Source organism: Neodiprion pinetum, chromosome 6 (genome assembly GCF_021155775.2).
Source record: "Neodiprion pinetum isolate iyNeoPine1 chromosome 6, iyNeoPine1.2, whole genome shotgun sequence".
Classification (NCBI taxonomy): Eukaryota; Metazoa; Arthropoda; class Insecta; order Hymenoptera; family Diprionidae; genus Neodiprion; species Neodiprion pinetum.
Window position 1 is genome coordinate 2,484,324 of NC_060237.1, and position 16,398 is coordinate 2,500,721.

The window sequence follows — 16,398 nt, forward strand, 5'->3', positions numbered from 1 at the left end:
TTGCAAGCATACCGCGTGAAAACGAATCTCTGCGCGATTCTAAACTACTTATTCGATCATTTCTCACTAACGCCAGCCTTATAGAAGGAATTAGTTGTAGAAAACCCGTTAAATAAAGCACAAATTCATATAAATCGAGCTGCAGGACGCGACCTCGGCACGCTCGACTCGTCGGCGTCCCAGAATTCTACAAACACCCTGAAGATAGCGCTGCAGCAGCGACTCATACGCGGCAAAGTGACAAACGGTGGGAGGCAAATTTGAAAATGGATTAAGCTAGCTGTGCAAGCAAAGTGATGAATTTTATACAGTAACTTGTGAATTTCAAGATGGATATGATGCTGTTCCTGATTCATATACTGATTCAATTACTTCTTTACCGCTTTAAAGAGAAACTCTCGTGATTTCTATGTCCCCCTACGGTGTAAAAATATGTGTCCCCCATATCGCACCATCCTCTGACACAAAATATGTTTTTAGAACTAACTTTTGCAGGTGCATGGCTGGTAAACGTATGTCGCTAACCGACCAATATTCAGCCGTGTTTAGTCAATCAGATGTTTACTGTATTGCCATTGAATGCGAGATCAGGCGTAAATTTGAATTCTCTCATGACTTTCGACTGAAAAGAATATGCGTAGAAATAAATGAAAGATGAGAAAAAAATTGCAAACCTTGTCTCAATGTATGAGCATAATGATTGTGATTCAAAAAAGGTATGCCCGCCATACCATTTGTCGTTTATAATCGCTTAGAAAAAATCAATCCACGTGCAAATTGGTAATTCTTACTGTCTAATCTCTCTTGCATCACACACTACTTATTTACCACATTCGTATACGTCATTCCGAATCGCTCATCTATACATACATTTTCAGTTATAATATAAATAGATACTATATTTATATATCGAAGAGCAAATCATCTATGAAACACATTAGTTAGGTATTTGATATAATTTTTAAAATACAAAAGTCAATGAATAAACGTCGTACTTTGACAAGCACATGTTATTCTAATAACCTAATTTTCAACTATAATCCTAACGCACGACTAAATTCAGACTTACATATTGAAAGCTGGCCGGATCAATGAAAGGAGTGTGATAAAGAGTTAATCTCAAAACACTAAATTCAATTATATTATAACAAAAATATTAATGTCAATCAATATAAGTTTTATATCAAGGTACATACGAATAGATGCTAAGACGTAAGTGTGAGATATGTAACGAAATTTGTCTGATTTTGAAAAAATTCGAAATATGGCAGCATAAACATTATGGAGTTGATGTATCATATATAATATTATTGATTCAAAAAAAAAAAGATTCTCTATATAAATATTGTTAGACGCCTATAATAACAGCTGAATTTATATTGCCCAGCTTAATTAATGATCGTCTCAGTTCTCCCCTTGTATTGTACTATGTATACTATACATATGCTACATACCTCTAGGCGTATGTAACATTGTACACCTATGTATAATAACTTATATCTAATTATGTATAATTTGTCGTCGCTGATACATTGCGGATTTAAATGAGGTATGATCTGAATGGTTCGCATTGTGCGATCTACATAAACTCAAATTTACTCAGGCACGAAGTGTAATTCTCAACACCAAACAGTGGAATGGGACTGAGTTCTTTCGTATTTTTTTCCTTTTTTTTTCGAATACGGATTATACAACTATTGGGTATTTTTTCTCCTAATTGATCTCCGTACTTTTACTTGCGTAAGGAGATTTCGGAACTGATTCTTCATCTTCATCGTCGTCTTCATCCTCTGCATCTTCTCTCGCTTGCTTGATCTGCGCAATCCTTTGCATCTCGGTAGATCGTTGTCTATAAATTGCAATATTCGGATGAACAGGTTTGGTATAAGTGAACCGATAAGAGATACATGAGAAGAGGAAAAGTAACTTTTATTACCTTGAAAGTGCTTCTTCCTGCTCTCGTTCAGCTTTCCATTTCTGAACAACTCGATAGCCAATACACACTATGACCAATATTATCGGAATTATAGCTGCAAATACTATGCCTGAAGTGATCCCAGCTTGTCTTGAACTATACTCTTGTTGACCTGTATTTGAAGATTTCATCAGGAATCAATATTACAAATTATCGATACAAATTAAATTCTGTGAAAAGTGAATATACCTTATCGTAAGGTATTAAGACATTCGGATTACTGTTTAAACGGTTGTGCAAAATGTAATTAAGCCTTCAGGAGAGTACCCCACCCCAAAAATAAAACCGTTCTTAGGTATTTCGAGAACGTAGTAATTACAACCGATCGGCAATAATCTCTGTGCCGCAATAAAATTATGAAAGGTAATATCTTGCATGATTTTAGGGAATTGTTACCAAGCTCCAAGACAAGGAATATGATACCGGTAATAAGAGGATATGTGTTTGAATGGATGTTGAGAAATGGAAATTTCACCTGTACAAATTTGGAAATTTCCATTCCACTGTAATACCGATTCTGTACAATTAAAATTTGCGTTTTTTATTACAATTCTCCGATTTCAAAATGCTTGTGTGGAATAGAAATTTCCTGGTAGTACAAAATTTGTAGTACTTATTTATTATAACATAAACGTTACAGCATAAGTAGAATATAATACGACAACAGTATATGACATAAATCGTTTACTACAAATTATATAATATACTGCAACATATGGTCTTGATTCGAAAAAAGACTGCATGTTTATTACTACTACTAGTTTAAGACACAGAAAAACTCCTACAGACTTCATCGTAAAAAAAGCTTATTGGTTTATAATTCATTTGTTGTATAAGTCACGTCTCTGAAAATCTGATTTGCTTCCTCACAAGAGGTAATATTATTTTTAGTGAATACCAGATTTCTATTCCACATAAGCAACAATTCTAATGTAGCGGATGATTAATGAAGTAAAATACTACAATTGTTAGGAATTTGATGAGGTCGCAATTTGTGGTCACAAATAAGTACAGTTCAGTTAATAATTGAAGCTGACATCAGAGACTTACAATGACACATGAATTAAAAGTCTCTTTCGTATAAAAACAATCTTAATAATAGATGTCTTCACACATCACTTTCTTTGCTCGGACTACCAGCTTTTCTAAGCGGTTCTGCATATATAGCAACGCTATTCCGAATTACAGGATCATCCTCTAGGGCCCAAACCTTCTCCTCAAATTCTGTGTAAGGTTTGTCAGGAAGTGGTTCGTTGGTACGATATGATTTGTCATAGGATCTTCGTTTCCTAGTACTACTGCCGTCGGTACTAGTTTCGCTAGTAGGAGAAATGGTTCGCTCGCCCGACTTCAAAGGGGTGCTTAGCCGTGAAAGAGGCGAATCGTTATCAAGTCCGTATCCGCGATCAGAAAACCGCCATGATTTAGCTGAACTATCTGACGATGCATTCCTTCTTATGCAAACTATTATCAGAGCCCCAATGATAATCGCTGGTATCAGTACCGCGATTATTATTCCGATAATAGTCCATGCTGTTCTCTGAGTATACTCGATGTGACCTACAGTATCGCAGCAGTGATGAAATTCAAGCTCATCAACAAAGATGTTGTGACGAAGTCTGCCGCAGATGTTAAAAGCATTCTTTCCAATTAATTTTACTCAACACCATATCGTGACCGCAATAATTACATTCTGCACACCTGCTAAATGCATTAGAGGTTCCGAACAAGTGCTTATATCTGTCTGAACTTTCTTACACGATGTAAAGCGCCCAGATGCGTAAACCGTTTCAATCAGGTGCGTTCAATTTCAATCATGTAATGTGGCAGAACAAACGAAAATTTATGAATGCATACTCACGTAGACACTCTGTGTATCCGTACTCCGGAATGTCCCATTGACCCCCTTCTAAACATGTTCGACGCTGATCTCCAATTAGTATAAAGTTTTGATTGCACTCGAAGGTAACTTTGGTACCGGGTATGAAAAGGAAATTGCTTTTTCTACCAAATCGCGGTGTCTCCAATATTCCGCAAGATATTGCTGAAATGCAAATCACACATTATCACATGGTTTTCTTTTTCTGACGGAAAACTTTCTCAATCCTTGCAACTGAATACTAATATAATACATGTGTGAACATACTTCGCCTGCCATTCGTTGCCTTAATCTCAGTTACAGTGTCGTAATAATTTTTAGTAAAATGTGCGAGATCTCGATTGAGGGTCATTCCATAGTCGTACTGACATTGATAATTATCACCACACAATTCACTTGCTCTATTTATATCGCCCACGCTGTGGAGTAGAAAATTTGTGAGTTATCCATATGATTATCAGACTAAGCGCACCCGCTCGTAATTTTCGAATAATCAACCCATACCGATCAGCTCCTAAAAATTCGACCGGAGTTCTGAGATACTGGGGCACAAATGATGCATTTGCGTAATAGCTCGCCGTTCTACCAAATTCCCTCGTAAACAAGGCAGCTCCTTTCTGCGAATCCTCGCGATCCGTAAGGATCCAGTTTATACCGAATTGTTTATGAATTGTTTCAAAACTATTCACATTGGACACGGATGCAATGGTACCATCCGGATTGGTGAAGTCATCAGAAATGTCATAGCTCCAGTTGCCCAGCAGTCCTCGTGTTTTATTCTGTACAAATATTGTTTATATCGGTTAAGTACGGAATAATTAATCCCACTGTTACTTACAATTAGCTTAAACGAATCGTTCATACCATGTATGACCATGGCAAGTAGACCCTGGCAGTCATGAACCCTTCATTCTCAACAACTTCAACTCCAGCGCCTGTCTGGAACATGATTACAACTTCGCTCTGGTTGAGAATATAAGTCGGGGTGTAAACTGTGACGCCAGCAAAATGTTGAAACTTCAATGACGTCCTATCAAAATATATTCGTCTTCCATCGGCAAACACGTCCAAGTGGTATCTCCATCTCGCATGCATCGGTCGCAATCGAACTTCTATTGTAGCTGAATTATTGCCTCGTGCTAAGATGAAATAAGATTAGCAAAATAAAAACGCTGTTCTATATGAAGTTTTTCATATTTCAAATGTTATTTCGAATACCTGCGACGGCCGTGAGTTGAGTAGCGTTGACTGCACCGTAAAAGTTGTCTGGCATCTGTTCAAATCGAGCCTGGACATCAAGTTTGTCTTTGATAGTATCGACACGGGTCAACACGAATTCTCCCTTTCCGTTGAAGGTATACTCCAGGTCATCAAACGTAAAAAAATGAGGATCTCCAAAGACGGTAGCTACAGCTGGAGCTTGATAAGCGACACAATCTTGAGATGGCCTTCTTTCGAATCTTAAAGTCTCACATCCAACGGCTTGCTCCTCTTGCCACAAACAGCAAAGATATGCTGGAACCTTGTCATGGAACCAGTGAGAAAGGGTGGGTACTTTATTCGCTTCGTTCCACGGCAGGTAGCCCAAGTTGTGAGATCTACCAGGCCGTGAACCCCACTGTTGATCGTATGTCAACATGACATAGCCGTTTTTGTCGTAACAACACTGCTGCTCTGAACCGTCTAGGCTGTATCACAATGTTTCAGTTAGGTAAAAGCCGGGTGATTTTTATCTTCGATGATTACTAAGGACTTACTTTGGTGCGCCAGTCTTGACGCAGTGAACCGCACCTCGGTGGTAGTAACAATCGGGGTTCGAGTCCTTGTCGCAATCAAAATCGGGCATAAAGCGGCCCTTGTCATTCAATGCATGCGCCAACGTGCACGGACAAAGCGCTACTTCAGCTGCAAAATTTTTCAAGTACCTGTCGTTCATAATCCAATTATTACAGAGCGCTTTTGGCCAGTTTGTTCCATGAAGTCTTTCCCATTGGGGCCCAAAGTACCATCCCAAAGGAATCGGTCTACTCCACAGCACTCTTGAAACAAATTATCAGGGATATGTAGATTTTGTAAGTGCAGGAGTGATGGTCGTGACATGTAGTCACTGTATCATTTATTCGAATGAATAAGACTCACGGCGAGATGTTTAGTCCAGAATATTGGCTTGGGTTGGTAAGGTTTATTTTGATGAAGCCGAAGTGCATGTCAAGGTGTAACGGATTCTCTCTAGCTCGGAAATTTGAAGGAATAATGGTGTACGTGCCGGTATTGGTTGTGCTCTCCTGTGACAAAAATTGAATAAATAATTTTGTGAATTTGTTCAAAGGGTATAAATATAATAAATGAATATGCATGAACGTTGGAATCTCGGAATCGTCTGGCAACCAGAGAGTACGAGGATAAGAAATCAGATAAAATACTCGCCTCTAATACATCAATGTATTCGAATTCAGGTCGAATAGTGGTCTCGCGATATCCCCATAAGGAAATTTGCAAGACAGCGTTCAGGTTGCTAGTTAAATTGTATTGGTTCCAAGTTATCTCGATCTCAGCTGGAGATCGTTCATGCACAGCTCTGGTAGAGAAAAATATCTTTTCTTGAGCCGTTGCAGGTGTTTCTGAAATTATTAAATGGACAAAGCATTCAAAAATGTTACACATTACAATGGTAGTGTAACGTCGATTGCAGTAATTGAAGCATCTTACCGACGAAGTATTTTCCTTTCCAATTGAATCTACCACTTCCAATAGCCACCTCAAAACGAACATATCCCTCTGCCTGCATAGATGGTTGAACGCAAATGGCTCTGTTGGTGTCAATAACAGTGCCGACTACTTCCTCCATGTCGAATATGCACCTTATTTTCTCGTTTGTATCGAAACAAGGACCCGTTATGTTTACCACACTTCCCCCAAGCATGTTTCCGCTCTCCGGTGCGAACACAAGTGGTAAATGTGTCCCAGCTGTAATTGAAATCAAGATTGTTTAGCACCATTAAGATAATTCAACGGTATGCGGTGTAAAACATTCCTCAGACCACGAATCAAACTACTCACCAATGTCTTTGTTGCAATTTCCGAGCATAATCTTTTCATCTATCCTGAATATGTGACGTCCAGGAAAACCGTTGACCCAGCCTCTTCCAGTGAGATCGCGAACTGTCGACATTTGAGAATAGGGCTGATACTCGTAACTTTGCGTCCCGTTTCCAGCGTTAAACCCAATCTTTGGAAATCGACAAAGAAACAGGCAATTGTACTTTTCCATTCGAAAATTAACAGATCGCAGAATTGCACGTAAATAAGTTGATTCCTAAGTAGACTTACATAGGCAGGTTTCCCACCGTCACCAGTGGTGGTATCACCTCCAGCTTCTGTGTGACTGGACCACTCGAGGTTCAGGTAGTTGAACATAGCATAAGTGTAAACTTCGTCAGTGGCCAAAACCATTTGAAAGGTGTTAGTGTGGTAAAGAGAGTTGTCGATACCTCCAGCAAAGGACATATTCTTCCAAGTCACTATGACCACATGCTTTGGGTCAAAGGTGTCGGACCCAACGACACCCTCGCGTATGTCCCACTTAATTCGTTCGCGGACTTCCACTCCAAACTGATCCGTTCTTCTTTGAAGATCTCTCTCTTGCCTGAAAGACATTGAGCGGGAATAAAGAGATGTGGTACCACAGGTTTAAGGCAAGAAAAATTCAAAGAGATTGAAGAATACTGTAATCAAAATACCTGAAGTACACCCCAGGCTCTCTTTGATCCAAATCCGTTGGCCTCAGTTTACCTATTCTGCACTTGCTAAAATAAATTCCGATGAAACTTGGGTCATTTTTTTCAGGCCAGTCTTTGACTGGAAAGACCAAAGGGTAAGTAAAGTGTTCCGGTGGGTCGCTGAACTCCAGGTAACCATTCATGGATAGCTAAGAGAGGATGAAGACTGCATTTTAGTTGAAGCAACTCTCTGAACACTATTGAATATTTCCAGATAAACGTACGGAAAAATGTTTCCCCATTCTCAAAGATTCAATGGATCGATTAAACAGACAAGTGTAAGACAAATTACAAACAAGAATTCGTAGCCGATGGCTGGCCGTCTGAAATAACGTTTCAGATAGCCAAATATCAGCGGTACTTTATCCCTCCACTTATTCTTGATCTATGTGACTACAATTATCGCGCATCCTTCGTTATGTTAAACACTTACTCACCTGAGTGTAATTGAATCGAAATCCATAGAAAGGTAATTGGAAATTGAAATTCTTATGAATTCTGCTAGTGGAGGCGTGTATGTTTGTCTGGTAATCGCCCCTGTTGTTGTCTCCACCCTTATCGAAGTACCAATACATAAATTGCGACCTAATAGTCGCCAGCCTGCTTTCCGTAATGAGATAATTAGTCGTTCCACCTTCGGCGGGTGCATATCTATAAGCTTCTGGGTCATCGGAATCTATACAAAAACCATGAAACACACGGATTCAGCAGCGTAACAAGGTCTCACCGTGTACATTTAAACACAAAAAGTAAGCTGTTGCAATTTTTCACTTAACATTAGGGTGCGACGATGGAGTAAAAAATCAAGATTATAAATCAACTTCGGTTGATCCATTATACCTAAATGTGTTATAATTATACTGTAACGTAAATTTCGGATAAGGAAAGAGGATTTCCAACTTTTTCGTCGTATTGTCAAGCGCAGTATCAAACTAGAGTTAACGAGGAATCAAATTCATTTCTACCATAATGTGACAGTCTTCCGCGATATAAAGTAGACGGATTCGTCCTCGGAATTGAAGGGATGACGATGAGCGATATAATTAACAATAAGTCAATGAAATCCCCCGTTATCAGCCCTGCGCGGTACTACGCTTCGTTTCGTTTACGAAAGCAAGGTGTGTTGCAAATGATGAATCATAGCAGATTCATGTCAGTTAGTGAGTAACTGATAATACTCCGATAAGATATGATAAAGCATCGAAGTTGACGCGCGATCAACCTCAAGACTCACTACTATGTTTGGTACTACTTTTAATCTGGAAATAACTGCAGATATACAGTAACAGTAAGTCGCTATTGATAAAAAATTTCAACCAGCAAATCATTTCGCTTCACCTTCTCGCGTAGTTGATGAAAAAACATTCTTACTAAGCACCGTAATGAGTCACAAAAACTCATCTGAGATAGCAGAATCCATTCGGGTTTGTTTTTAGCTTGCCGTAGCTTTAAATAGAAAGTACGGTAAACGTCACGACGAAAAGCGAATTGGTACCATAAGCTTGAAACTGTCTTTGTCTTTGCTATTTCGAACCGACGCCGCGACGTGGCTATCGTCGATTCCAACTTTGGCAGGGTCTCGAATGCAAACATTAGCATTTAAAAATTGGTGGTAAACATGAAGAAATACCTAATGCCAATTTCTTCTCATTATCTACGCAATGAAGCGGCGAAGAATTTTCAATTTTTCCGAACCCTCCAGTGTGTGAATACGATGCAATCGAACCAAGCTACTTGTTTCATGATATAAAAATCCGCTAGCGGCGTCACGACGCTCGTTTCAAGCTCGCGAAAACAACTGGCTGACAAGACGCGGTTTTTCCTCCCGATAAATAAAAAGCCAAACGACGATGAACAAATCAGTGTAACGAAACATGGGAACCAGTACTTAACGGTCACGCCCAATGATAAGAAACGAATTGCTCACCGTAGGCGACGTATTTTCCACTTTTTAAGCCTTCATTACCGGAATAAGTCCCAAATGACGGGGCGAGCTCCGGCTCGAGATCCTGAGGCGAGACTTCTTCGTCGAGTCCGTTACCCTCCTTCGGCACTTCCGGTTCTTCGACAACCTCCCTGTTTCCCTCTTCCGCGCTAGGCTGAGCCGGCGTTTCCGGTAGCACACCGCCGTTCAGATCGGCCAGCTCGGATAACGGCGACGTTTCCGGGGGTTGGAAGCGACCCTCCTGATCAGGGACCGCTACGTTTTCCGGCGGAACCGAATCTTCGATTTTAAAAGCACTTTCGAACGTTTCACCCTCACTTTGGGCCCACGTTGCTGAGACCGCGAGGAGAACCACCAGCAGGAGCGGCGCAACCGCGTTACGCCGGGAAACGATCAACCCCTGCATTTTTCCCGATCCGGGAGTGCAAACTAATCAGAAACTCAACCAGAAGACAACTGAACCTTATGCCTATACGAGATACGAATAAAGCGATAAGCTGCTTTTGATATCACTGTGATAACTTGTTTTATCTTTCTAGATGTGTATACTATGATCCATGCGTGCGTGCGCCGCCTCCCATACCAGCACCACACAGAGTTTGCAGGTCTTTACCGTCCTTATATTAGTTTGAAACGAAACTCATCCGACGATTACTGGGAACAAGAAGGGCGATTGTCCAACGGTAACGCATCATTCGCGATAAGGCCCAGATACCTCTAGAGTTACTCATTTAGTAAACTAGGGTTTCCGTTCACTAAATTTTTCTTTTTATCGTCTTCCACGTAATTCGCGCTGTATTCCAAAGTTTTATTACTCGGATTGTACAATACAGGCGCAAATGCGCGGCGACCACGCTTTCGCATCGAAACTTGATTTCAGATATTACTACCGTGCAGACACGAGGTTATCGCATTATTGCGATTTAATTATACTAGACGATGTCTTCAGATTACGTACTAAGCGGCTTTGCGATGTATAGAGGATTTATTTGCTGGCTTGAACAATTTTTAAATAACGAGAAAGAAAGCATGATGACAAACGCAATGTTCTTATCACGCTGTTCTGAAGTACTTAACGTGTATAGTAATTATTTATGTACCTTATCAGCTGGATTTGGGTCACACATGTAACTAAAATACATGCACGGAGCAGGCGAGATCTATGCACTCTCGTTTGTTCACAAAAATTAACGAAAACCTTACTCTCAAAACGTTACAGAATATTGCGAGACTTGTACTAAATGCATTCGCAAAAGACGACTGCCTTTCTTTAGGTAAAAGATTGTCCTACCCGTTACAGCACGATAAGGGTTTGTTGGGAAAAAGAGCATGGGTGAGGTGTTTTTTATTAATCAACGGAAACGCAAATTTTCAACAAAAAGAAATAAGAGATTTCAAAGTATTTGAGGTGGACCACCGTGACCGGGTAACCGAAAACTTTACACTATCGATTTCTTGATAACCCGATAAATGTGTGCCTCCGACAAGCAGCGATTGAGCTCTCAACGAGCCGATATATGTACCTGTAATACGCCTGTTACGTGCCGCTGAAATTTCTGAACTCGAGCATCAGCATTTTCGCAACAAGCGGTATTAGGGAAAAATGTTGTGGGAACATAGCTGTATCGATTCGGGATTCTTGTTCACTCTTCACATCCGTACTCCAACTACCAGTTGACCATTTTTCACATTATACTCGTTCAGCGACTGTTTTGGAATATGTGTTAAATATTTTTTATCAAATAGTTGTTAATTTTCTTTCGCCGTTCCTTAGCTGATTACGCATTTAACCAGGTGATAAAAAGAAAATGGTTAAATAATTTAGAAAATAACAGTTTTCACGGGTTTACTACTTCGTCGTATGCGTGTCAACAAAATAACATAACAAATGAAACAACAGAATACATGTAAATGTATTCAGAATGTATTTGCACAAATTCCTAGTTTGCAAATAGAAAAAAAGCTAATTACACATTGCGACCACTTGTATTCATAATCAAGAACTATAATAGTACTTTACAAACGATCGATTCGATAACCGTGCTTAAAGAATTAGAAGATGTCCTGATGATGCGAAACATGCGTAAAACATCGACAAATTTGTGGGTAACAGCTTCCGTATCGAAACTTTTGAAATTTTGGACGGCCGCGTAATCAATAATACAAATATTATCGCTCGCTCATTCGTTCACATTTATCCGTGCATAAAAGAGAATTCGGCGGTAAGTCTCTTTTCCTGTTTTTTTTTTTTTCATTTCAACAAACACGCATATAGTGTTGCGACCTTGTATCGAAAACCGCGTCTTACACGGAGACCCTCAGGTAGGTATACCAAGGCTACAGTTGGCGTTCGGTTACGTGATGGATCTAGCAAAAAGAAATTAAAATTTTTGCCAAACGACGTCAATAACATAACATATGCGTTAAATTAATAATTTCTCTTTTAAATTGAACGTTTTTTTAAACATAAATCGGCATTGACAATGAACAATTAAATATTTAGGACGAGCCAACGACACCAACTACCAATGAATGAATGAGTGAGCACTTATGCATTACTATTAAATATCTATAAACTTTTCCTTTTAATTATAATTTCTTTTTAATTATTATCTTGTAAATTGTTATGAACAGTCTGTATAACAATGTTTAACAAATAGCACTTTGTTTTATTTCCGTTCCTGTATCAAACCCGTCCGACGTTCGAGACGACGAATTTTTTTTACAATTTTTGAAATGAATTTTCAATATTTTTTACCTGTAATTGTAGCTTCAGTGTAAAAATCTACATATATTTATATACGGTGTCACATGAGTCGGTCTTAGCCTTTTTTCGCAGACTTTTCAGAATTGTTTACATGTATAGCAGAGCGTACATATTAGATTGCCTATACTTGATCGGGACCCAGATTTTCATTGCGATGAAGTACAATCTATTACGAGGAAGATGAATTGTCTCCGTTACTGTCTAGATAACCGCCAGAACCGTTGACAACGAACGACGTACCAAGGCCGTAAAGATGTCCGCAATATTTCGCATCGTCGATATTGTCCTCGAAAAACATCTGCGAAATAAAAAAAATTGACTTGTTCACACACTGTACATACACATCTTATGTACATACATACATACATACATACATACATACATATGCACATTTTTCACATGAAGGTGAAGCTAGCAACCAGAGTTGGCAGTCAAGCGTGCGAAACTTCTTTTAAATAGGGTAATGCTGTACAGTTAATTACTTATAATTTTACAGAAGTACTAAAATATCATGTGACGTATGAAAATTTCGAGTAATCGACTTCACTGTCTTACCTGTATCAACGTCGGCGTGTTCGGCTGCTAACTCTGACCACTAGCATCAGCTTCATATCTTTTAAATGCAAGACTTGAGAAATTTACGGGACAACGACGATAATCACGGCACCGTAAATTTTTAAAGAAGTAGGTGAATATTTTGTCACATTTACGAATAATAATAAACGTTGAATACCTCGCGCATTTTGAAGAATACCATGCCAGTTAGTAGCGAATCTGACCCTGCCTGATGTTGCGGTCCAACACGTTGCAGTTCCAGTTGTTCGGCGACTTCTTGTAAGCCACCTTTCAAGTTCTTGCACGACTTCATCAAATACTGAAGTAATAAATTATTATAGATAATTTACCCACTTTCACAATATAAAAATCATTGTTTTAAATATTGTAAATAAATGATCATGCTATTAACGACTGAAGAACTTACTTTGACGTCATAAACTGTTGGAAAGTATATCCTCAGAAGCTCAAAGAATTCGCTTTCTTCCTGAGGTAAATTTTGATCAGTGAGCAGTTTCAGTAAATATCCAAAGTCATATCCAGAGTGAAAAGAAAGCCATTTAATATCATCGACAAGAACTATCCCCGAGGTCATAAGAAGCTCGGCGAAATCTAGAGGATCGATACCTTCCTCTTCGTGTTTCTTGAATTGAATACCGCTGTTTTGCAACATGTCTATACTGTCCTGCGCGTACATGTCCTCCCTGAAACGGAGTCGACATAGATCGATGGAGAAAAAACGCAAAAATTCACGTCGTCATAAAAGTGATTACTCACTGTAGATTGAATTTAAAGTTGAATTGCCATGTCGTATAACTGCCACCAGGTGTGTTACCAGATTCGTCCAGAAACGTGAGACCGAGTTGTATGATCCTTAGAAGGTCAACGTTGCACCGCAACAATTGATATTGGTAGTCGGCACTTGTTCTGAACTCACCTAATAATCGATTCTGTTATAATTATATCTGTGGCAATTTATGAGTTTCACGAGAGAAATACTTCACTTAATGGAAGTGTAGCAATGTATAATGTAAGAATACCTATGGGCCTAGCGACAACACCAGGAAATTCCGTATCCATAGCGACGTACTGAAATTGTTGCACAACTTGGCGAATCGTTCGGAATTCTTCGTCCAAGTTGTGCCCCCATACATCGCGGATTCCACATTCTTCATTACTGGGCATACCCCCTCCCTTCAACAGCCCTGCAGCTTTAGTTCCACCTAGGATAACATTGAGCATATCGCTTCACCAATTCGTTCTTACAATGACCGATAATAATTTGGAGCGATAGGTTAAAATAATCACACGGATAAGATGAAGTCTCAAAGAACGTCTTAAAATGATCGTTATTTCGTTGACCATATAAGTAAACAATGATGTATCGGAGCAAAAAGAGAGGCATGCTACATGTGAATATTGAAACATCAACGACTACTTTGTGCTCAAGACTAACGTCTACTTTTAAGTTTGCATCAGCCTGAGATTGGGATTTGCATGGCTACAAAATAGAATGCAGCTCATTGCCAACGTATTGATACTTTTGTAATAGCAGCTCAATAGAGGAACAATTGCGGGCGCCCATTTCTTAGTAGGAATAAGAACACGAGAAAAAAACGAGGCCACTAGACAAAATGAATAAACAAGTTTCGTACCAGTAGCTGATGGCATAAGGTTAACGTTATTCCTCCTCCTGTTAAAGGTCGATCTCTACCGAAGCTCCAGCGTCAATCACAGCTCTGCAGTCTTCATATCACTGACGAATGAAAACAACACAGCATTGAGAATTTTGTGAAAAGATGAGGCGAGGAGCAGAGAGAGGGCAACATCTTTCACAGAGACCACGGGCAGTTTCAGGTTTTGTTCAAGTTGTCAGAGACGTTTCTCATTGGATTAGAAACACTGAGACGCTTCCTAACCTTTCGACCACAGTCACACACAGGAGATGATACCCCTAAATGCAAAAGTAGGCAAGAGGAGAGTTGACGTAGTTTAAAAATACGTTGACGTTGTGCTCTCGGCGTGTTTACAGTATGGGAAACAACAATTACCGAAACTGAATGCCCGGATGTTCGCGTTCTGGCCTGAATACCTCGACTGCACTTCGACTGTCCACGAATACGCGCTAGATTACTTACTCAGGTGAACATACTAACCTGTGCGTGGGGGAATTGCGGTGTTAACGTTATCTTTTTCACAAATATACCACTGATGCACACCAAATATTAATCCAGACCCACACGACTCCCGGTGACAATAATATATCGGAGCAGGTTATACTGTTATCCGCAGACTCCCAAACCACCGAATTATCACAGAAAGCTAACCTAAAGACCGTCGCAGCCTCTGACTGGGTTCCGAAAGCCGCCGCCGGATTCACAGGTTCGACCAGTCGCCACCAGGTGTCACTCGAGCCGTTGGATTACAAACTTTGAATTTCGCTCGGATCTTTCTCATCATTTACTTCATTGCGGTGATCATTTAAATGCGATTTGAATATAGCAAGTTTTCCAACGATTACTCTGTAAATTTTAATCATTTTTCTATACATTTTCAGCGCAAAGTCAACGCATCGAAATACGTTAACTGCGTTTGGTATTTACAACTGATTCCTCAAATGTTTCGAAACGCGTCGCGAGGGAAGAGAAGAAGCGTTGCAATTCGAGGTAATCGAGGAATCGGATGTAAATATCGAAGACGCTAATGGCAGCACAAATATTTAGTGCACAAATATTTAGTCGCAAGGGAAATCCCCGCTATCGTCTAGCTGTGTAGAGACTTACAAGCGGGGATCGAGATGTTGGGCTCTGTCGGTGAATGAACCAACGGTCGATAACGGACGATCATCACGGTATTACATCACTATTACCATTTATTGATCGTTGACGCAACGCGTTATTATGCTGTAGTGAGTAAATTAATCCTCAACTGACAGAAACCTACGATATCGTCGGATTGATCATACTGAAAACATCAAACAAATGTTGAGTAACAACGAACGCTTAAATGTTGACCATGTACAACAGCAGCCGTGGGAAAATTCAAAGTTAGTCGAAAGAAAAAAAATATTATAAACCGATGTACGGAAATTCTGAAATGACACGATGAAATTCTTGACATTACAGTTATTGTAAATCTTGTTAATGTTGTAATTATTATTACCAACATTGGGAACGCCTTAGAAAAGATGCAATTACAAATAACAAGAATTTTACGTAACGTAAAATAATCAAATAACGCGAGAAGAAGTGCAGCGACGAGCGAATGGCTGTTTCGTAACAAAATCTTTATCCCCGGCCAGGGACACAGAAGCTAGAGCCTAATTACACTGACAAAGGCGAAACATGTCTAATTGTAAGAAACGCGGTACCGAGTAGGTATAGCTGGGTACGTAAACGATTCCTCGGTATCAATAGATTTTTAACGAGGATTCCAAGTACCGAGTAATTTATGCGACGAGAAATGTCAACCATTGCTCATTTTCGAACGGGTATATAG

General features: G+C 39.6%; 2 protein-coding genes across 4 annotated transcripts; both read right to left on the minus strand.

Annotated features, from left to right (window-relative positions):
- Nucleotides 1-1,388: 1,388 nt before the first annotated feature.
- On the minus strand, nucleotides 1,389-10,134 carry mesh (sushi domain containing 2 mesh). 3 transcript variants are annotated; one of them, XM_046630161.2, is made up of 16 exons: nucleotides 9,561-10,132; nucleotides 8,071-8,309; nucleotides 7,595-7,782; nucleotides 7,185-7,500; nucleotides 6,915-7,083; nucleotides 6,564-6,821; nucleotides 6,282-6,475; nucleotides 5,994-6,139; nucleotides 5,612-5,893; nucleotides 5,073-5,542; nucleotides 4,719-4,993; nucleotides 4,359-4,633; nucleotides 4,122-4,273; nucleotides 3,837-4,019; nucleotides 1,937-2,087; nucleotides 1,389-1,849 (listed from the first exon to the last, which is right to left on the minus strand). In XM_046630161.2, exons 1-16 carry the CDS (start codon nucleotides 9,982-9,984, stop codon nucleotides 1,714-1,716), a joined length of 3,858 nt encoding a protein of 1,285 aa, XP_046486117.1. In that variant the 5' UTR covers nucleotides 9,985-10,132; the 3' UTR covers nucleotides 1,389-1,713. The 3 variants fall into 3 exon arrangements, with proteins under 3 accessions (XP_046486117.1, XP_046486116.1, XP_046486114.1); XM_046630160.2 differs by lacking the exons at nucleotides 1,389-1,849; nucleotides 1,937-2,087 and adding an exon at nucleotides 2,537-3,535 and having other exon boundaries at nucleotides 9,600-10,134; XM_046630158.2 differs by lacking the exons at nucleotides 1,389-1,849; nucleotides 1,937-2,087 and adding an exon at nucleotides 2,537-3,535 and having other exon boundaries at nucleotides 9,561-10,134.
- Nucleotides 10,135-11,753: 1,619 nt separating this feature from the next.
- On the minus strand, nucleotides 11,754-15,218 carry Pop2 (CCR4-NOT transcription complex subunit Pop2). Its single transcript, XM_046630166.2, has 7 exons — nucleotides 15,057-15,218; nucleotides 14,556-14,656; nucleotides 13,941-14,123; nucleotides 13,678-13,837; nucleotides 13,328-13,604; nucleotides 13,079-13,219; nucleotides 11,754-12,643 (listed from the first exon to the last, which is right to left on the minus strand). The coding sequence occupies exons 2-7, from the start codon at nucleotides 14,569-14,571 to the stop codon at nucleotides 12,515-12,517; spliced, it is 906 nt and encodes a 301-aa protein (XP_046486122.1). The 5' UTR covers nucleotides 14,572-14,656; nucleotides 15,057-15,218; the 3' UTR covers nucleotides 11,754-12,514.
- Between the last annotated feature and the right edge of the window lie 1,180 nt (nucleotides 15,219-16,398).